Source organism: Petaurus breviceps, unplaced genomic scaffold (assembly GCF_028583685.1).
Source record: "Petaurus breviceps papuanus isolate PSGF00001 unplaced genomic scaffold, PetGlider_PUasm1.0 224, whole genome shotgun sequence".
NCBI lineage: Eukaryota > Metazoa > Chordata > Mammalia > Diprotodontia > Petauridae > Petaurus > Petaurus breviceps.
This window is the reverse complement of record NW_027185887.1, coordinates 11,401,885-11,424,493: the sequence shown is the minus strand read 5'-3', so window position 1 is coordinate 11,424,493 and position 22,609 is coordinate 11,401,885. Positions and strand designations below refer to the sequence as shown.

Here is a 22,609-nt window from a genome sequence, read left to right as displayed (position 1 = left end):
CTACTACAAACAAAATTACATTCCTGAACACCCTATCTGAAGCCATTTATATCTCCTCTATTTTCACTAATTAGCTTTCCTCCCAGCAAATGCAGACATTTAAAAAAATGCTTTCAATTGAATAATTAGGGACCTGAAAATCAATTCCTAAAAAGACTGTGGCTGAAGTACAAATTGTAAAAGACAAAAGTGCAGGCTTCAGTCTTCCTCTTCCTCTCCCTCTGTTCCAAGAACCTCTTCTGAATTTCCTTTCCACAAGGCTATGATTTCAGCTTGATGCCCACTAACACCCAGGAAGGTATTAGCTAACCCTCCCACTGCAGTGATGAGAGGGCTCCTCAGCTCTGTAGTTTCTGAGTCTCAGTTTCCTCTGCTGTAAAAAATAAGAATGAGGGGCAGTTAGGTGGCCCAGTGAGTAAGAGCACTGGCCCCAGAGTTGGGAGGACCCAGGATCAGTTCTGGCCTCAGACACTTAACACCCACACACACACACAAAAAAATAACTGGCCATGTAACCTTGAGCAAGTTACTTAACCCCAATTGCTCAAAAATAATTAAATAAATAAATAAATAGAAATAAGAATGAGAGGAATTTGTGCTGGTCAGGAGTTGTGTTGGAGAGTAAATGTAAAGCTCATGGAACTACATAGATGATTGTTATTTTTGGTATGATTACTATTTTATTATTTTGTCTATTTTGTTGTTACTTTGTCTAGATCTGGGATTCTACCAGGGAGTTCCTAGTGAGCAAAATCTCCTCAGATACAGATAAATAACTGTTCCATAACTTAGTCTTTTTTTTTTTTTTTGCTTCTACATTTACCCATGAAAGCAGATTATCCAAAACATGTTGTTCAGAAATGGTTTCATTTTTTAAATCTATCTGAATTCAATCTTTTTTTTCAAGTCTGTTCTAGGGTCAAATAATGGGAGAGAAAATCAGCTTAGATTCTATGTGACTCAAAAGTAGACAGTAATAGTGGTTCTTTATTACTCTTTAATTAAAAATACAGTTTAATTCAAAATATAAGGTAATTTTTTCACATACCTAACTAGATATATTCTTACATGTTTCATGACTTATTAAATGATTGGATTAATCACATTATCCAATTTTCTGAGATTATTTATGTTTACATTTTCCTTTTCCTCCTGCACTGTCACTACAGAGGAAATACAGTGATGTGTAAATTCCATTTGCCTTTTACCATTACACATTATTTCCTTTGTTAATTTAGGGAGACAGAATGAAAACAAATGTATCCCATTTCTCATTGTAATTTACTCAAGCTATCCTTTCAGTAGCCTATTAAGGAAACGGCCAAGATGAAGACAAGGAAAGCCAAAGTCCCATTACCAAGAAAGTTTACAGCAATGGTAGCAGCAGTACCAGAGCTAGGGACTTAGCAACCTATGTCTTCATTTCATTCAGACCAATCACACAGACTAGAGGAAAAATAAAAAGGCCAAAAAGCTCTTTTACTTAAAAGGTACAGTTCTTAGAGGGGAGAAAAAAAGTAGACTTTTGAAAAATATGTAGGGTGAATTTACAAAGAGAAACAATAATAGAGCAGTAAAGATCCAGCCTTTTAGGTGATATTGAACACATTTTTACAAAGAGGTTCAAAACATCATCAAGTATTTGCAAGGAATCTGATAGAAAACTGTACAATAGACTTACAAAATTTACGTATCTAAAAAATATTCACAGTATTACATCAAACCCACACAGAAGACCCCAATGATCACTGGGAAATCTACCACAGTCCAGTTTTTCTAACCCTATTAAATCCAAATTTCGTGGAACAATGTGACAACCATCTGCTGCAGGTCTAAAAAATATTCTATCAAACCGTAGTTTGCAGGTGGCCTCTATTGCCAAATTAGAGTTGGCTTGTGTATCCCAAGTATAACGGCAGTGCTCAGGTTTGCCCAAAAACTCCCAAACGTCCAAAATTTTTTCTGGCAAGCCACCTGATTTAGAAACCTAAAAAAGAAGGGGAAACCTTTCATCAATTTTTTTTTTTGCAGTCTAAAAAATCTGTTCACTTTGCTTAGATGCAACATTTAATATTAAAACAGTTAAACCATTTGTTTACAAAATACTTAGATAACTCAATATAAAATTAACTGCTATACAGTTACAGGAAAAAGCACAAGTATTTACTCCTGAGTTAGGCTGAAAAAAGGGTAAATAACTTGCTGCTTTGTGAAACTTTCCTCCATTTCCCTCATCATAGGGCAAGGATTCTTTGTTGTTTTTATTTTTCAACTTTTATTTTTAGACACTAGGTCTCCCCAACTCAGGCTAAAAATCCAGTAGTCATATATGGGCCTGACCCTAATTCTGATCAGCATGAAAGCTTTGACCTACTCTACTTCTGACCTGGGGCTTATCACATTGGTGCTGGCCTTAGTGCAGACACCCAATCAGTTTAGCAGACTTCAGCTCAGAACTCCCAAACTCAAGCGATCCACCAGCCACAGCCTGCCCTAACAGCAGGGATCACAGGAGTATATCACCAAGGACTCTTGACCTGGAGTCCATGAACATGCTTTTAAAAAAAAAATTGACAATTGTGTTTCACAATAATAGGTTTCCTTTGTAATCCAAATTATTTTGTTTGATGGTCTAGAATGAAAAAGGCAAATCTTCAACCCTGACTTGAAAAAAGTTCAGCAACTGACACCCTGTATTATGTTCCGAGCATGCTCCAGTTACATTTTTCCTCCCTCAAGATTCTTGCAGTTTTTCTAAGACTCACTGTATTTTTTTCTTGAGGCACTATCACACGTCTATTATATGCCAAGTACTATGGTAGACACCGGGGATACAAAGATTAAGAATCAAACAATCCTTGCCTTCCAATCCACCAGAGAAGATAACACATATGCTTCTAACTAAGTTCAAAATAAATCCAAGGCAATCTGAGAAGTCAAACGCTACAAGTTGAGAGTATCAGGAAAAACTTCACGTAAGACGTAGCACTTGAGCTGAGCTTTGAAGGAAACTAGGAAGAGCACCATAATTCATCTGAGCATCAATAAAGAGAACTGCTCTAATGAAAACCTCCATTTAGACAGAAATCCAGCACTTTGTTCACAATGCACTTCCCTCAGGAATGCCCTGATTTTCCCATTTTATAGATAAGGAAACAAGTTTAAAGAGGTCAGGTGATCTGTGAAAGGTCACACCTAGTCTCGCTGGGACCCTAAGTTGGGCACATATGACACCACACTAAACCATGATATATTACATTTAAAGACTGCCAGGAGTCTCAGAAAAAGTCTGGTCTTAAATAGTCTTAGTTATGTCAGCTAAGGTATAAATTCACTGGGATTGGAGAAGAAAATTATCAATTTTATTTGGAGAGGCAGCTGACCACAGAACGGGAAGTTTAATTTACCTAGAATGCCCTTTTGTGGTGAAGCAGAAGTGAATAAATACCTACATTTCAGTTCAATCTCACTGACATAAACTACAGAGCAAAGCCAAGACTAACCCTATAAAATTTATGGGGGTCACCATCATATGCCAAGCATAGCATGGAATATACAAAAGGCAGAAAAAATGGAAACAAAAGACAGTCCTATTCTCTAGGGAGTTTATATTTTTAGAACAGGCCTTCCTTCCTGTTACAGATGCTTCTCACTTATACAGTGCCCACTTGGATGCTTCTCAGGCAACTCTTAATTGATTAGCCATGATATGGGAAAGCCTGAGAGAAAGAGCAGCAGTTTCAGTTTTAAGCCCTATTAGCTAGAATCCCTGATATATTTCCAATGGAACATAAAACCTTCACTGCACACAGTAAACTCAAGGGTCTGAGTCCTCAGAATAGCTTTGAGGCCATGACCAGTTTAACTGCATCTATCCCAACTTTCTCTCACTCCCACCACAGCAATTTGGCTTTAATCAGGCCAGGTTTTCCTTTCTTTCCCAAATATACCCTACTGGGCACTACCTACAGTTAGGTCTTGGCTTACACAGCTCCCTGGAAGCTAAGGTAGCACAGTGGATAGAGCACTGGGCCTGAAGTCAAGAAATGAGCTAGAATCCAGCCTCAGGCACTTAGTGAGTGAGCCTGGAGCAAGTAAGTCACAACTTGTCTGCCTCAGTTTCATCAACTATAAAGTGGGCTTGATAATAATAGCATCTACTGGGGCAACTAGGTGGCACAGTGAATAGAGCACCAGCCCTGGAGTCAGGAGGACCTGAGCTCAAATCCAGCCTCAGACACTTGACACAATTACTAGCCGTGTGAACTGGGGCAAGTCACTTAAGCCCAATTGCCCTCCAAAAAGCAAAAAATAGCATCTACCTCCCAAGGTGTGAGGATCAAATGAGATAATATTTGTAAAGTACTTAAAGTGCCTGGCACACAGTACGCACTTAATAAATGCTTGTTTCCTTTCTTCCCCTCTCCTATGCAATGTCCTTTCCCACCTCCTTATTCTCTGCTTATCCAGCTCTCACCCACCCTTTTAAGGCCCAAACCAAGCCACCACCTCAAACCACAGGACCATGGATTCAGAGCTAGGAGGGACCTTAGTGGTCACTTAGTCTAGTCTCCCAGAAGCTAAGTGGTCAAACATCTCAATGTGTCTGAAAAAGCATTGGTAGCCAGGTCTTTCTGACACCTTGTCTAAGATTCTGTCCACAAGAACATACTGCCACTCTCAAGACTTCCTTGACTACTCAAGTCCTTGCTGACTGTTCCTTGCTCCACTCCTACAGCAGGTACTGTCTATATGACTTCTTTTGGTACTTTAAATCATAAACTCTCAGATCACTACCTAGTTCATGTTTGTTTCTCTAACAAGATTATGAGGTTTTTATGGTCAATGATCATGTCTTACACTTTTTCACATACCCCATTCATCCTAAAAGAGTACTTGGCACATAGCAGACAACTCAGTAAATAATTGCAGAATTAGGCTGATATACATAACTGTTTGTGCATATAACAGATCAATTAAAGACCCAGGCTTAATAGGATTAGTCAAATTATCAATTATTACTGCAAAGAAGTAACAAGGGTCCTCTCAAATAGAAGGTAAGCTCTTTCAGGGTAAGGACTGATTTGCCTCTGGTTTATATGTTTATCCCCAGTGTTTAGTATAATCCCTGGCCCACAGGAGAGGCTTAATAAATACTTGCTGATTGAATCAGGTAAGAAAAGTTTCCTAACAACTGGAGCTACTTCAAAGTAGAATGTGCTTTCTTGGGAAGAAGCCCTTCATTTGTAGCTCTTCAAGTCATCTGGATGACCACCAGCTGCAGAGATGATTATTCTCAGTTATAAACTCAACTAGAAAACCACCAAAGTTCCTCACAACTCTGAAATTCTGTGGTCACATAAGAGAGAAAAGAAAAACAAATTAACTAGTTTACCACATGAAACACTGAAATGATACATTGTAACTCACTTCATGGTCCCTTAAATTTGTATCTCCTCCAAATATAACTGTAACTGACTCTGGGACTTCTTGCATTTTCTTTAACACCATTTTTAGCTGATTCATCCTTTCCCGAGCATGGTTTCTGGTGCTCTCGAAGTGTGAGTTCAAAAGGCAAAATTCATTGCCACATATAGTCACCTGCAACAGAATAGTACCCCCCAGAAATAAGTTGCAGTCTGCCTATTTTAATATCCAATGCTAAACTTTAATCAGAGGTCTGAGGGTTACTCAAAAGTTCACTAAATCATCAAATCACTATTACTATCAACAGATAAGGAACAGCATCAGCACAGTTAAGGAGACAAGAAAATATAGGGTATAAAAAAAGGGCAGTGATTATAACAGAATGGAGGGGCAGGGTTAGGAGTCATTATAAGGGGGAAGAGAGAAAGTAGCAAGAAAGTGAACTTTCTCAAGAAGGGTATGGAAAGAAGAGATAAGAAACGGAATGGTAAACAGCTAGATGGATTCCACTCCTTTATTTTTTAAAGCCAAACTTGAAAAAATACAAAGAATTGGCTACCTATTAACACCCTTGACAAGAAGTCAGCTAGCCTCCAATTGGAGAAATTCACTGAGAAAGAACCCACACTCTCCCAAGACAATTCATTCCACTTTTAGACATAGCTAACTGTTAGTTCTATTCTCTGGGGCCAAGAAGAAAACTCTCATATCCCCAGCTCGTCTTCTGTATGACATACTCAACAATATGAGCTCCTTTTCATGGGGCATTACCTCCAAGTCTTTTACCTTCTTCTGTACATGACTCCAAGTATACTGGTATCCTGTCTAAAATGTGGCAGTCAGACCTGAACTCCAGGTATGATCTGACCAGGACAGAGTACAGAAGAACTATTACCTCTCTTATTCTGGCATGATGGCTTTTAATGCAGCTCAAGGTAATGTTGATATTTTGGGTTACCATGTCATCCTCATAATGAGAGAAGACATCACTAAAACCATCAGACCTTTTCTCACAGTTCAGATCTTTTTCCATGAAAAATGGACTCTTACACTGCCCCTGAACCTCCCCCCAAAAAAACCCACATTTTGTACTCATACAGTCAAGTCAATAAGCATCTATGTAATGGTAATGGGAATTTGAAGATCTTCCCTGCCCCTTAATAAGCCTAAGGAAATCTGAAGATCTTCCCTGCCCCCTAATAGGCTAATGTAATGACACAGAGTCTATGGTGGGAGGATTTGCTGAAGGGTGGAGCAGAGCCCACAGGAAGCTGGGAGTCAGAGCAGTCAGAGCTAGAGGAAGGAGAGGATGCACCCAGGCAGACAGCTAGGCTTATGAGTGCTGGTTTGTGGGAAGGCTAAAGGATGGTGTGGCTCTATTCTGTGTTATGGTGTATTAATTTCTACACTGCTATGATGGATTCAGTTTCCTGGTGTTGGGATTTGGTTTTTTGGTCTGAATCAATGTTTTGCTTCTGTCTTATAATGGAGAGTCTGTTATATTTTGTGACTGTGAACTATGCCAGCATATTTACAGTTGCCATCAGCTCTGTGAATACTGCACTAGTGCTACAATCTTTTAACAGCTTACTATTTGTGTTGTGTTAAACACTGGAGATACAAAGAAAAACAGGATGGCAGAGGGAAAGGGAATGATAATGTGAAACAGCAAAAATCACAGAAGGTGGGATTTGATCTAAATCTTGGAGGAAAGCGGGAAAGTTAGGAATAGGAGCTAGCAAAGAAAAGTATTCAAGGAATGAGGGATGTCATGTCCAAGGATCAGCCAATAAGCCAAAGTAGCAGGAACAGAGTATGTAGAGGGGAGAAAAATATTACGACTGGAAAATGAGGAAGACCCAAGATTTTGAAGGGCTTTAAAATGTCAGTATAAGAGTTAAAAGAGGGAGTCACTGAAGTTTATTGAGTAAAGGGGTGACATGGTCAGATGTTCACTAGAAAATCATTTTGGTAGCTGAGTAGAAGATAGATTAGATGGGAAGGGACTTGAGACAGGGAGACCATTTAGAAGACTACTACAATAGTACATGTGGTGATGAGGGCCCATATAAGGGTGGTGTCTGTATGAGTAGAAAGGGACATATGATGGAGATGTTGTGAAGGTAGACAAGATTTGACAAGACTAGGGTGACTGGGAGAATAGTGGTATACTCAGCAACAGAATATCTAGGAAGGGCTTAGGGGAAAGGTTGATAATATTAACAAGATGTGAAATGTGAAATGCCTGATTATGTATTTATACAAGATTTCTTTTATCTTTTTCTTCCCCAAATGGAAGGAGTAGGAGAGAGAGAAAACCAATTTTTAATAACTGAATGAATTTTTTTTTAAAAGAAAGATGTTGCATTCTGTTTTAGACATGCTAGGTTTGAGATGCCTAAAGGTTTTCCAATTTGAGATGTCCAAAAGGCAGTTGATAATGCAGACCTGTAGCTCAGGACTGATATTATGACTGGATATACAGATTTGAGAATCACGTGCATAGAAATGAAATTACCAAGTGAGACAGTATAAAGTGAAAAGAGAAAAAGGTTTAGGACAGAGCCTTTGGAGATACTGTCAGTGGGTGGCCATATCACAAACAAGAGAACCAGCAAAAAAAAGAGATTAACAAAGAGAACCAGGAAAGAGCAATATCATGAAGACTTAAAAAGAGGATAGTGAGGTGGCACAGAAGATAAGAGCCTGGAGTCTGGAAGACCTGAGTTCAAATCTGGTCTCAGATACTGACTAGTGATCCTGGACAAGTCACTTAACCCTGTTTGCCTCAGTTTCCTCATCTGCAAAATGAGCTAGAGAAAGAAATGGCAAACCACCCCAGTATCTATCCCAATTAAACTCCAAATGGGGTCACAGAGTCAGACGAGACTGAACAACATCATCCAGGAGAAAAGGGTCACTGACAGTATCAAAGCCAGTAAATAGGTCAAGAAGGATAATTGTTAAGTATTTCTTCAGTGGGGTTTTATACTAGAACAGTTTGCCATTTCCTTCTACAGCTTATTTTACAGATGAGGAACTGAAACATATAGGTTAAGTGACCTGCTCAGGGTAACACAGTTAGTGTCTGAGGTACATATTTGAATGCAGGTCTTCCAGACTCCAGGCCCAGTGCTCTCTATCCATTGAGTCCCCTATATGCCCCCTCAAGAAGGATAAAGAATGACTAAAAAGATTGAGAAAAGTCATTAGATTTGGCAACTAAGAACACTGACTTTAGAAAGAGCAGTTTTAGTTGAATTATGAGGCCAGAGGTCATAACATAAGCTGTTTAGAAGACAGTGAGTGGAAAGACAGTGGAAACAGCAACTACAGACAGATTTCTCAAACATTTTAGCTTAGAAGAGGAAAGATATTGGCCAATAGCTAAGAGGGACCATTGGACCAAGTGAAGGTACTTTAAGGAATGGGGAAACATGGGTGCATTGTAGGAAGCAAGGATCGAGCCAATAGATGGGGACAGACAGAAAATCAGTGAGAAAATAGGGATGAGAGTGGAGACAATGTGCTGAAGAAAATGGGAAGGGATGGGATTAAGAGTACATACAGAAGGATTTAAGGGTCAGTAGTTGGAGAAGAAAAGACTTGGGGTAGGGAGTCAGTAGCTAGAGCCAACTGTAAGGGTTATGGTATTTAAAGATCTTCCATGCCCCATTGGACTTGCTGATGTAGCAGGAAGGGGTGGGGCAAGAGGAAGTGGAAGCCAAGCTAGAGTTCCTGCAGTGGCTAGCAGTGGCGGCGACGGTGGCAGCAGCAGCAGCAGCAGCAGCAGAGGCAGCAGCAGCATGAACCCCTCTGAGTCAGCCAGAATTTCTGCTAAGGACTCCTGCTGAGGACTGCCAGGGGCTGGAGCTGCTGGGAACACGCTTCCTGGATGCTGGGTGGTTGCTGTGAGTGGGGAGAGGAGGACCTTTGCCTGAGGTAGCCTGTTCTGTTTTAAAGGCTTGAGAATGTGGGTGCTTTCTACTTTATCTACCTGTGCTAATTTCATAACTACTCTGATAGCTTTGACTTTCTGGTTTGGGGACTCAGTCTTTTGGTATTTTAATAAACGTTCTCTCTTTACCCCCATATAGAAAGCCTGATATATTTCGTGATTGATAACTACATCAACATATCTATAATTTCCGTAAGCATTGTGAATATTGCATTGCTGATATATTTGGCGACCAGGATGGGATCACAAAATGTCAGGCCTCTATTTGGAAGCAGTGGGGCTTTAGAGGGAGAAATAGCTATTCCAGGATGGGAGGATTTGCCTTATTCCTCTCTAGCCAGAGAATGGGCCAAAAGCACAGGGCCCTGTGAAAACTGGGAACCAAGGTTAAAAGAGGGAGAACGTGGAGATTTGGAAAGATGTTTGCAAGGAATACCCAAAGAACCAGGCAAAGAACTGGGAGGAGTGTGCAGGAGAGGCTGGGTCCTGCTAACAAGTTATTGCCTTATGTGTAAAAGTAGGGATAAGCTGCTGGAGGAAAGAGCTCGGATGGCTAGGGAGTCAGCTGGTTTGCCTGAGGATTCTTCTGTGTCACAGCATTCAGAAGAGCAAATTAGAGGGATTCATGTGGTCCAGGAACAAGCTACTGTTCATGTAGCTAAAAGGAAGCAAAAAACTAGCAGAAGGAATGTGCATGCAGCTTTTGTACAGGCTGGGCAGAGTTGCCCTGACAGCTTCCAGGAGAATGTGTGTGAGGAGAATGGAGGAGTCTTCTAATGTAGAAGCTCTCCCCACACGAAGAAGAAGACAGGAGAACCACTGGGGCAAAACAGAGTCCAAGGAGATAATTGAGGATTTCACTCAACATGAGATCACTGATATATTGAGTAGATTCACCCAAAGAATGGGGGAGTCTTTAGTATCTTGGATAGTAAGAATCACTGATGAAGGCGCCAGAGGAATAACACTGGAAGTGAAGACTGCTTAAAATTCATAAGTATCAGTCAGAATCCTTTTGTACACCAAGATTTTAGGGATCACCATATGCAAGGAGGTAACAACAAAACTAATCTGTTAGCTTTAGCTGCAGAGGGATGCAAAAAGCAATATCCTACTGAATCTATGTGGCCTAGGGGAAACAGACCCTGGTACTCACTTAGAGACTGTATGAGAAAGCTAAAGGAGGAGGCAATGAAAATTACTATCATGATTGGAGATGCAAATGCATATTATGATACCCCCTCTAGGAGTTCCTCATAGAAATATCATAGTGAAGATGGCTCCTTCTTGCTTATAAGCACCTAATTCTGACTCTATTAATTGGAGAAATAGGGCACCCTCTTTCAGAGGTGCTGGATAAGATTTCACAATTAAGTGACCTAAAGGAATTGGAAAAAGACAAATTTCCTGAAGAGAGAAGAGTAAACAGCCAGAGGATTTAGCGACAAAATAGACCAACAAGAAGCGAACTGTTTACTGCTCTATTAACAGCAGGGGTGGACTTTAGAAGAATAGATGGTATTCCAACTAAAGAGCTGAATAAGCTGTACCAAGAAAAGGTACTTAGCATTAGAATGAATAGGGAAGCAGGAACCAGCCCTGCAGGTACTTCTGAATCTGAATCTTTGTATCCAAGTTTGCCCCACCTTCAGGGAGACTAGGAGATAGGCCAAGCCCCAGCCCAGATTAAAGAAATATTGCAGAAGAGATTGCAGACCCCATATTGGTTTAACAATATATTGGAAGAATGGATCAACTACTGTGACTAGGGCACTGCTTGATACTGGGGCTGAGGCCACACTTATCTATGGAAACCCTGATAAGTTTAAACATGGAACTCCTATTACAATCACAGGTCTAGGAGGGGCTGAAATATCAGCCAGACAAGTTAAAATAACAATGAAAATCGGGCAGTTACCTAAGAAAGAATATGCTGTGGTTGTTGTATCCATTCCTGAAAACATCATTGGAATAGATGTATTGAAAGGCATGACTCTGAATTGACCTGAAGGGAGATACCAATTTGCTGTAAGGAAAATAGGAATTAATAGTTTTAGTGGGAAAAATAAAAATGGACCCAATCACTTTACCTGAACCTTCTGAAGTAATTACTTTAAAATAGTATCATGTGCCAGGTGGGCAAGATGAAATTACCACTACTATAAAGGAATATGTTGAAGCAGAAGTATTAGTCCCTACAACCACAAGATGGAATAATCTTGTCTGGCCAGTAAGAAAATCAGATGGGACATGGAGAATGACTGTGGATTATAGACAGTTGAATAAGGTGACTCCTTCTTTGCATGCTGCTGTTCCAGATACCATCACCTTAATAGAAAGGATCCAGAAATATGATGGGACTTGGTATGCAGTTATTGACTTGGCAAATGCCTTCTTCACCATCCCAATAGACCCTAAACAATGGGACCAATTCACTTTCACTTGGCAGGGTAGACAATATACTTTCACCCACTTTCCACAAAGGTTAGCCCCACTATTTGTCACAGGATTGTGGCTGAAGAGTTGGATGAATTAAAGTACCTGGTGTACAGCTTGCCCACTACATTGATGATATCATGATGCAGGGAAAAGATGCAAAAGAAGTAGAAAGGAGTTTGACCCTTCTAATTGAGCATATGAAAAGTAAAGGGTGGGAAATTAACCCTGCAAAGGTTCAAGGACCAGCTCAAAATGGGAAATTTTTGGGTATACAATGGAGCAAGGGGCTACGGGAGATTCTTCCTCAAGCCCGACAAAAGATTCAGGATTTTCCTACCCCTACCAATAAGGAGGCCCAAAAGTTCATAGGATTGTTTGGATACTGGAGGCACCACATTCCACATTTGGGACAGATTTTAAAACCTTTATATAGAGTCATACAGAAGAAATACAAATTCGATTGGGGACTTGAGCAGAGTAAAGCTTTTGAAGAAGCCAAGGCTGCCATACAATTGGCCCTAGGTTTGTGGCCCATGCAAAATGGTCCAGTGGAATTGCAAGTGACTGTACAAGATGATTATGCAAACTGGAGCTTATGGCAAAAATAACAAAGCCGAAATATACCTTTGGGATTTTGGTGTAGGAAACTCCCTTCATCTGGAGTCCAGTATACACCTTTTGAAAAGCAGTTGTTAGCTGCATATTGGGCTTTGGTGGAGACTGAACAACTGACTCTGGGCCATGAAGTGATATTAAGACCTGGAATCCCGATTATGACCTGGGTAATGAGTACCCCAGTTTCTCACAGAATTGGACATGACCAAGAGGCTAGTATAATCAAATGGAAGTGGTATATTCAAAATAGAGCGAAAACAGGCAAAAGCGGAGTCTCTGCTCTACATGAATCTGTAGCAAAAGTAGAAGTTGAGAGGAATGACATACCCCCTGAGCCAAAGCAACAGTTGGTACAGTCCAGTGTAAAATGGAATGAGGGATATGACATATTAACTGAGGAACAAAAGAGACACGCATGGTTTACTGATGGGACAGCCAAATATTTGGGCCAAAAAGACATTGGAAAGCAGTGGCCTATAACCCATGTACTAGAAGGCCTTTGGAAAGTACTGGGATAGGTAGAAGTAGCCAATATGCTGAACTTATGGCAGTATATCAAGCCATCAAAATAGAACAAGGAGGACAGTGTCATATATTCACTGATTCATGGGCGGTAGCTAATGGGTTAGCTACATGGATGCCCATGTGGAAAAATGAAAATTGGGAAATTCATGGCAAACAAGTCTGGGGCAAAGAATTATGGGAAGATATCTGGAACATGTCTTTGTCACTGACTTGTCAGTTTTTCATGTAGATGCTCACGTGGCCCTCACCATGCCAGAACGTGAATACAATGCTCATGCTGATCGACTGGCAAAGATTGCTACTGAACATATTGTGCCTACTTTGACAACAACTGATGATCTGGTATTAGCAAAATGGGTCCACCAAACAGCAGGCCATTTGGGGGTCCAGGCCACACACCAGTGGGCACAAGATCAAGGTATTAGTATCTCTCATTCACTGTTAAAACAGATAGCAGAAGAATGTCATATATGTCAATTGGAAAAGGAGCGAACTGTTCCTTGGGTAGTAACTGGAGAGATAGTAAGAGGAGAAGTCCCAGCCCAAATCTGGCAAATAGATTATATTGGTCCACTACCAGTAGATAAAGAATGCAGATTTATATGTACTTGTGTTGACACCTATTCAGGTGTACTAGTGGCTTGTCCTTATAAGAATGCAACCCAGAAAAACACTTGTAAAACTCTAGATCTCATAAGTCTATATTATGGAACCCCAATGCAGATTCAAAGTGACAATGGGTCACATTTCAAAGGCAATGAAATAAAGAAGTATTGTATACTAAACAATATAGAATGGATATATCATATTCCATATTATCCAGAAGCATCTGAGTTAATTGAAAGAATGAATGGATTACTGAAAGAACAGTTGAGGAAGTTAAGTTCCAATAATTCATATCAACATTGGAAGGATAATTTGTTCATGGCTTTACGTAATTTGAATAATAGACCATTGGGATTAAGTACACCTCTAGCCAGAATGATGACCCCAAATCTGCAAATAGAAAACAACAAACACATAAGATCCCAAATATTGAGTATTGGACCTTGAGGCCAGATGTCCCAGCACCGTACCCAGGAACACCTGGTTTGGCGGGGTATGATTTACATTGTTTAGAGGACTTTTGGTTGGACAGAAAAGAAATAAGAAAAATCTCCACTGGGATATGCATAAGAATCCCTAAAAATCACTTTGGACAGATTTTACCCAAATCAGGATTAGCAGCTCAAGGAATACATGTATTGGCTGGAGTAACAGATTCTAATTATCAAGGAGAAATTGTTGTGACATTCCATAATTTAGGTGAAGGGCCCATACAGATTCATAAAAATGATAGGATAGTTCAAGTGATTATCGTTCCTTGTAAAACAATACCACTTGTAAAAACTGACCCTCCTTCCAAAATAACTGTCAGAGGAACTCAAGGATTTGGTTCTACTGATAGAATAAAATCAGGAGCTAAAGTATGGGTAAAATGGAAGCCAGATGATGTTCCAAAGGCTAAAGAGAGGGATAACACTGTAACTATTGTTTATTCTGGAGAAGATGATTACAAAATTGTACCCTTAACTCACTTATCCTACCGTGAGTGAGGCTACAATAGTCTGGTTATTGTCTCTTTGCTTCTTCTTGATTTTTTGTCTGTTCACCTTGTTTGCTAGATTTGTTTCCACAGGCTTGGTACCTTCCACCTGTAGATGCCTGATAGCTTAAGCTGAATGTCACCCCCTGTCTGCAACTGTGATGTGTCACCCTTGGACCTGGCATCAAGCATATTAAGAACTGACCTCTCAAATGGGACCCCTTGGGACAGGGACAGCTCTACATCCAATTTCAGCAGCAAGTAGCCATGGAAGAAGAGACCTTCACCCCTTACCACAAGATTTTGGGGCCCCATTTGTTTGAGGTGGGGGAATGATGGGGAGCTTGTGCTCAAGCCCCACCCTAAAATATGGTTTTCTGTGTTTATTGTGTGCTATCCTTGTCATATTGTTGTGAAATTCTGTTGGCACCAGTTATTCCTAATGTATTTTTGCCAAGTAAGGGACATAAAAGATCTTGGAGCCGAATATAAGGGTTATGGGATTTAAAGATCTTCCATGCCCCATTGGACTTGCTGATGTAGCAGGAAGGGGTGGGGCAAGAGGAAGTGGAAGCCAAGCTAGAGTTCCTGCGGTGGTTAGCAGTGGCGGTGATGGCGGCGGCAGCAGCAGCGGTAGTGGCAGCGGAAGCGTGAACCCCTTTTTGAGTCAGCTAGAGTTTCTGCTAAGGACTCCTGCTGAGGACTGCCAGGGGCCGGAGCTGCTGGGAGCACACTTCCTGGATGCTGGGTGGTTGCTGTGAGTGGGGAGAGGAGGACCTTTTCCTGAGGTAGCCTGTTCTGTTTTAAAGGCTTGAGAATGTAGGTGCTTTCTACTTTATCTACCTGTGCCAATTTCATAACTACTCTGATGGCTTTGACTTTCTGCTTTTGGGACTCAATCTTTTGGTATTTTAATAAACGTTCTCTCTTTATCCCCCATATAGAAAGCCTGATATATTTTGTGAATGATAACTACATCAGCATATCTATAATTTCCATAGGCATTGTGAATATTGCATTGCTGATATACCAACTCAACAGACACTTCCAGAAAGTCTTCCCTAAGGCTCCTATTAATGGCCTTTCCCTCTTGGAACTCACACAGTATATCTTTCTTATCTATCTGCATGTACTGTTATATATTACAGTCATTTATATTTGGTTACATGCCCCTAACAGACTGTAAGCTCCATGAAGACAGGAACCAGGGTTTTTTTAAAACCAAGTTTTCTAAAAACTAAAAACCAAGGTTTTTATGTATCTCCCTCAGTATTTACTGTTACGTACTTATAAACAATGAATATATCTTACACTGGTTAGATTTAACAAACATTGATCCTACTACATCTAAGAGGTGCAGGGCACTGTGCAATGAGAGGGGTGCTATGTGAGGTCCAAGCAGGAAAGGTCTTTACTTCCTAAACAAAGTGCCATTTGAAATCACTTCATCTAAAGCCTTCAGTAAAGCTACAAAAGCTTAGCTTGCCAGTAACTATCCCCCTCCCTTAGAAATTTTTTTCTCCAATTACTGGCTGGTTAATTGAGGGTAATTTACCATTTAATATCAAGATACCAACTACCTAAGGAACTAGCAATAATTATTTCAGGAAGCAAATATAGATTTAAATTAAATCCATCTATCTCAGGAGGGCTATGCCTTCAAACAAATTCATTTTGACATAGCATTCATCTAAGTTCATGACTGAAAGGAAACTATTTTAAAGAGAAAGGCAAACTTTTATTAAAACATGGTTCTATGAAATTACAAAGAAGAGGGTAGTTTCTTCACAAGTTCACTTACATGCACACACAAAAGGTTTCTCATCATCTGGGTCGTTGGAAAAGGTGTAATTTCATGGCTTATTAACTTTACTCTTGACTTCTTCAACATTACTACAGTGAAATAGCCATCTTCATTACCTTAAAATATTTTTTTTAAAAAGATAGTTACATTCCATGAATAGGTCATTCAGAGCAGTGCTGTCAAATTCAAATAGAAATGGGAGCCACTAATCTATACTGTATCACATACTAACTTAGTTTTAAAATATGATGTTATGTATAATGGATATCATATTTCTTGTATTTTTAATGGTGGAGTGGGTAAAGGAGGGAGAAAATCTGGATCTGAAAATAAAAATTTTAAATTAAATGTTATCTATGTTGTACTGTATTTTAATTTATTTTGTTAAATGCCTCCCAATTATGTTTAATCGGGTTCAGCAACACTTGGGAGTGTTGGTGTTTGAAACCTCTGATCTAAAGGATTACTAAAGGATAGAATTAAAGGCTAGAACAGATTTCAAGAGTATTTGAATCCAACCTATCTTCATCTTATGTCCTTTATCATGAATTGTACAAAAAACAATTATAAATGCTCACATAGATTCTTTTAAGAAAAGCACTGCTTGTTAGTGCAACTATTATTTTTTTTTCAAAGATGAAGCTATCTCTAAAGTTAGTATTTTAAAATCCAGAAACTAAAGTCATTTGCCTAAAAAAGAATTTCATTGGGGCGGCTAGGTGGCGAAGTGAATGGACTAGGACAACCTGAGTTCAAATCTGAATTCAGACACAACACAAAAACTAGCCATATGACCTTGGGCAAGTCACTTAACCCCAAATGCCCTCCAAAAAGGAAAAAAAAAAAAGAATTTCATTGCCGATCCCATTCTAAGAACCAGATAAACATTCACTTTCTTCCCAGTCACTGTATAGTTAACATCAATGATTAAAATATTTCAACTAAGAAAAGAGACACTTTTCCAAATAAGAGGGAGGAAGGAAGATGTTTTTAAAGAGGTGGATATTTTGAAAATCACTCCCTTAACAGGTAAGCTAAATTATGAGAAAGGTGTTACCTGGAATAATTGTGTAACTGGTTACTCTTTTCTTTAGGTAGCTGTAGTATGGTGGAATCACTTCTTGGAGAAATACCACATCTGGAGAGTACCTAATTTTTTAAAATGAGTTTGTTGTAAGACTATAAACAAATATAACATTTCACTAGAACAAAGTCAAGGAAATGGGGCCAAAACTTATTACTCCATAACTGAGAAAAACACAAGCTGTCATTTTACCAGAATTCCAAAAATGAAGACAATTTTGTTAACAACTTACTATATTTATTGGCTATTGGAAGGTATTCATGGACAGAAATTACACCACCAACTATTCATTTTTCTAATATTGGAAAAACAGTGTTATAGCAAACCACATATGAAGGTTTGAAATCAAAGTTACCTGTAAAGAATCACTTTTACCTTTCTTTCCATCTAATTTAAATATTCCAACTTAAATAAAATGCAACTTTAAAATTATAATTTTCTTCCAAATCTTTCACTTTTTTTATCTAGCCTATATTCTCAAAAATGACCCTGCAATTACTTTTGCTGAAATTAAGTTAGGATTAAAAACTTCCCAATACTATACTCAATAAACAAATAGGCAACATAAAAGGTACTTTCACATTAAATCCCTCTAGAGATGTTAACTTCAAAAATATGCACAAATGTAATCCTCTTTGAATGAATATAGCATTCTTTCCATGGGAAATTTTACATCTCAAGCTATATTTTGATACTGACTTATGAAAACACTTGACATTTACTCCTTTGCAAAGACGTTCTCATGAGCATTATGTTCTTTCTAGAATTATACTTTGTACTTAAAAACATAGAATTATTTTAGCATGGAATATAAATACAAAAAGTGAGGCATTTTAGTGGAAAGACTATTCTTTGGGGAATCAGGTTTCAGTTCTGGGTCTTCTAACTTAACTCAGTGACCTCAGACATCATGTACGTAACCTCTCAAAGAGGTTTCAATTTTTATCTGTAAAACGGGGATAATTTTACACATATATGCATATTATATATATGTATGCGTATATATATACATATATAAAATGAGAAAACAGATGTGAAAACACTTTGAAATATTAAGTTGTTAGGTAAATGTATAGGACTGTTATAATTAGAAGTAAATAATACTTACAAAGCTAAATATTCACACACGCCTTTAGCCCTATCTTGCAAATTGTGTATATCCAATCCATCAATATTCCATGTAATTAAAGAAAATGTACTGTCATCTTCTTTCTGGACACAATTCTCTATATTGACACCAGTATTGGTGACATTAATTGCTGGTTCATTTGTCAGGTCAACGCTGGCAAGGATAGAAAGAAAAATAATTTTATAAGTGATGTATAATTTAAGAATTATTTTAAAAGCTTTTATTGCCTTCATTTTACAGAGGAACATAACAAAGCACAAAAGACTTAAGGCATCTGTCTGAAGACATACAATATACTCAGATGACTGAAGTAATTTAAACTATATTCTCTAAATCTGTGGTTCTGGACCTTACAATCTGGTGAAGCCTATGGACCATTTCTTAGTTCATTTTAAAAATTCAAAAATTGAAGAAATGCTAAATTTCAATTAGAAGTACAAACAGATTTGATTTTTTTTCTCCATCCATGTACACAAGATCCCTCAGGGATCCACATACCATAGGTTAAGAACCCCTTCTCTATATATTTGACCATTTATGATAGGCAGACTGCTCTCTAAACATCCCTCAGTGGCATGTTTAAACTCATTCAACTCTGAAATTTTCATTCTAGCCTCAAGTTTCCTTTCTTGTCCAGTGAGGTTATTGGCTGTCTTAATTTTTCTTCATCCAGTCTACTGGAGAAAATGAGATAGGTAACTCAAGATGTATTATCAAAGGAATGTTTGTGTTAGAAAAAGTGGTAAGGAATAACCAACTTGGCCCCACCAGATTTTTGTCATTTTCACATATTAATAATTATTGTTGTTCATGGTTTTCAAAGATTAACATTAAGAGCGAATGCCTAGCTTTGCTTTTATGTTTGACTTAAAAGGTTAAACAGTAATGAGCATTTAAGGAACCTTCTGATTAAAAAATTAATGTAAATAAACACTTGAGTAAGTTCCAATCTGAGTAGGTGCTCTCCTCAAATCTTTCAAATGCCATTTTCCCCAAGAACTGCTTTCCTCTCCCCAGGTAGTAAATAATCTTTACTTCCTCAGACTCATATACCACTTCGTACCATTCTTATGTATTGGTCCTGTTCTATTTATGTTGCAGGTATGTGTGTATGTGTCATATATCTCCTAACTAGACTGAACCCCTTGGGTACATAACTAGACTTATTAATCTGTACTTCAAACCACTGCCTCTCAAGGGAGTAGACAATGCCCTAACAGATGCTTAGCAAATGTTTACATAATTTTTATTCAAAGCTTTATTTTTCCAGCTTCCTTCATGCCCCTGAAGGATTAGTGATTAAGTCAAAGGTTTTTATCTTGGCTATCCCTCAACTTGGCATCAGAAAAACCTGTGTTATAATTCAGCCTTAGACATATATTAGTTGTGTATTCCAGGGCAAAGATTAGGGTCCGTGAGGTTCAGTTTCTGAGTTTCATTTCTTCCTCTGAGTTTCAGTTTCTTCCTTGGTAAAATGGGAGGGATAATAGCACCTACCTCAAAGAACTGTAGTGAGGGTCAATGAGATAGATCACTTATATAAACCACTGTGCAAACTATTTAAAGTGATTGTTAATCCTTCTGAAGCTTTAGAACTTTCCATACTTGGCCTCTTATCCTGAAGAGAATCAATCAACACGCATTTATTAAGCTTTTACAATGTACTAGATAGGTATGCTGAGGGAAAGGAAAAAACAAAAACAGGTCCTTGCCCTCAAAGAGCTCACATTCTAAAGGAGCAAACACCATGCAAAAAAAAAAAATTGTACATACAAGATATACACACACACACAGAGTAACTAAAAGGATAAATTCAGAGAGAAGGTTCTACTGAGGGTGAGTGAAGGGGTGAACCTTGAAAAGTCCCTTTCAGGAGGTAGGATATGAGCTAAGTCTTGAAGGAAGCCAGAAAGTCAGGAGGAAGAGTATTCCAGTCATGAGAGTCAGCCAGGAAAAGGCACACTGTGGGGAGATGGAATGTTGTGACGAATAGCAAGAAGGACAGAGGTCACTGGAATCTTAAGAATACTAGAAGGGAAGTAAAGTCTAAGAAGACTAAAACAGCAGGAAACAAACAAATTGTGAACAGCAGGCAGAAAGAGGTATGCTTGTGAAAAGCTTTAAAAGCTAGGCAGAAAATTTTCTGTTTGATCTAGAGGTAACAGGTTTATTGGGGAAGGAGGTGACATGGTCAGATTTTTTAGGAAGATCATTTTGCAGATAAGTTGGAATATGGACTGGGGTTTTGGGAGAGACTTGAGGCAAGGAGACCAATTTGATGGCTACTGCAGCCATCCAGGAGAGAAGGGTTGAGGTGAGATAGGATGCAGACACCTCAAAAGCCATCTAGTCCAGGGGTAGCTGTGTTACTGAAAAGGAGTCATATACTACAAGAGACTCTGTGAAGGAAGAAATAACAAAACTTGGCAACAGACTGGATATCAAACATCAGTTATCAGGCACTGGATCTGGAGTAGATTTGAACATGGGTTCAAATTCCACCTCTTTCACTTACAGATAGATTTGTGTGGCCTTATTGGCCAAGTTTGTATTTTTTTAAACTCTCTAGAGTTCAACCTCCTCATTCATAAAAATGAAGAGAATGAAGTAGACCAGGGTTATTCTAAACACTTCCTGGATCAGGAACCCCTTTGGAAGTCTAGGTAAACCTATAAATCCCTCCTGACAATGTTTTGTTGCCTACCTCCATAACTGAAGGAAATGCTAAATTTGTTAATTTAGGAAATAAGAAAGTAATTTTCCCCCATTAAAGTTTACTGGACCCCCTGAAATTTATTTGATGTGATCTCTTGGAGTACCTCACTTTAAAAATTCTTGCATTAGGTTTCCAAAGCTCCTTCCAGATGGAATTTCAAGATGGATGGACACCTGCAGATGCCCTCCCTCTGAAATTAGTTCCAATTCCTCCTGTATATCTATATCTATATATATATATATATACACATATATACACACATACACAATACACACATATGTGTACATCCATATATACACATACATGTGCACTGTTCTTGTCGTTCAGTAGTTTGTGAACCCATATGAGTTTAACTTTTGACAAAGATACTAAAGTGGTTAGCTTTAGAGGATTAAAGTAAATAGAGGTTAAGTGACTTGCCCAGGGTCACACAGCTAATGAGCATCTGAGGTCGAATTTTAACTCAGGTATTCCAGACTCCAGACACAAGTGCTCTATCCACTGTACCACCCAGTGCATATACACACATACGTATATGTGTATATGCATATGTGTGCATACCTGCATGCAATGCACCTGTATACATAGTAGCAAGGAGCAGGGGCTGATCTTCCTTTCTTTGCATCTCCGGCCCCTCGCTCAGTGCCAGAAGAGGTTCTTAGTAAATGCTCGAAGCCTCGGGGAGGAGACATCAGATTGAACACAGCCATGACCCTGACCGCCCCCTCTCACTCTCCCCCCACCCCTCACTCACCAGACGGGGGCGTGCGGGGGCATCCTCGGCCTGGCGTCCAGCTCTCCCTCGTCCACGCCCGACTCGAAGTAGGAGTTAAGCGCCCTCTGAAAAGCAAAGGCACAGGGATGGAGGCGGCCGCGCGTAGCCGCCTACGGCCGAGGCCCCAGAGAGGGGAGCGAGGGCTTACTTCCATCTGCCAGTCGTTCTCCGCCAGGTAGCACTGAGCCACATCGCAGCCGCGGCCCGTAATCGCCGCGAACTCGGCGCACAGCCTCTGGCGCTCCTGCAACACACGCTCCTCCTGCTCTTCTGGCTCCCCCGACTCCCCCGACCCTTCAGCTTCCTGCAACGCCTCCAACTTCTCCACCTCCTCCAGCTCCCTCGGCGCGTCTTCCAAATCCATGGCGCTGGAGACTGCAAATAACCGCCTGCGCATCGCCCGACCAGCGGCGTCCAGATCGAGGCGCCACTTCCTCCTCCGCTGCGCTGCACAAACAGCCCGTCTGGGAAACCGCACCTCTCTCCTCTTTTAAACCCTCCTTCTTGCTCTCAGAGGAGTGGAATGGGGGCGCGCCCTGCGTGGGGCTGGCC

The 22,609-nt window shown here is 39.6% G+C and overlaps 1 protein-coding gene across 2 annotated transcripts; it reads right to left on the bottom strand.

The window, feature by feature from the left end:
• Positions 1–969: 969 nt before the first annotated feature.
• On the bottom strand, positions 970–22,581 carry TDP2 (tyrosyl-DNA phosphodiesterase 2). 2 transcript variants are annotated; one of them, XM_069095045.1, is made up of 7 exons: positions 22,206–22,581; positions 22,037–22,122; positions 18,546–18,719; positions 17,411–17,502; positions 16,351–16,469; positions 5,431–5,601; positions 970–1,987 (listed from the first exon to the last, which is right to left on the bottom strand). In XM_069095045.1, exons 1-7 carry the CDS (start codon positions 22,452–22,454, stop codon positions 1,706–1,708), a joined length of 1,173 nt encoding a protein of 390 aa, XP_068951146.1. In that variant the 5' UTR covers positions 22,455–22,581; the 3' UTR covers positions 970–1,705. The 2 variants fall into 2 exon arrangements, with proteins under 2 accessions (XP_068951146.1, XP_068951147.1); XM_069095046.1 differs by lacking the exon at positions 5,431–5,601.
• Between the last annotated feature and the right edge of the window lie 28 nt (positions 22,582–22,609).

Coding starts and splice junctions, on each gene's coding strand:
- TDP2 (XM_069095045.1), bottom strand. CDS start 22,454: ATGCGCAGGCGGTTATTTGCAGTCTCCAGCGCCATGGATTTGGAAGAC. Junction 17,503..18,545: donor GTGTGTGAATATTTAGCTTT/GTAAGTATTATT, acceptor TTAAAAAATTAG/GTACTCTCCAGATGTGGTAT. Junction 1,988..5,430: donor CAAATTTAAGGGACCATGAA/GTGAGTTACAAT, acceptor CTTCTTTTTTAG/GTTTCTAAATCAGGTGGCTT.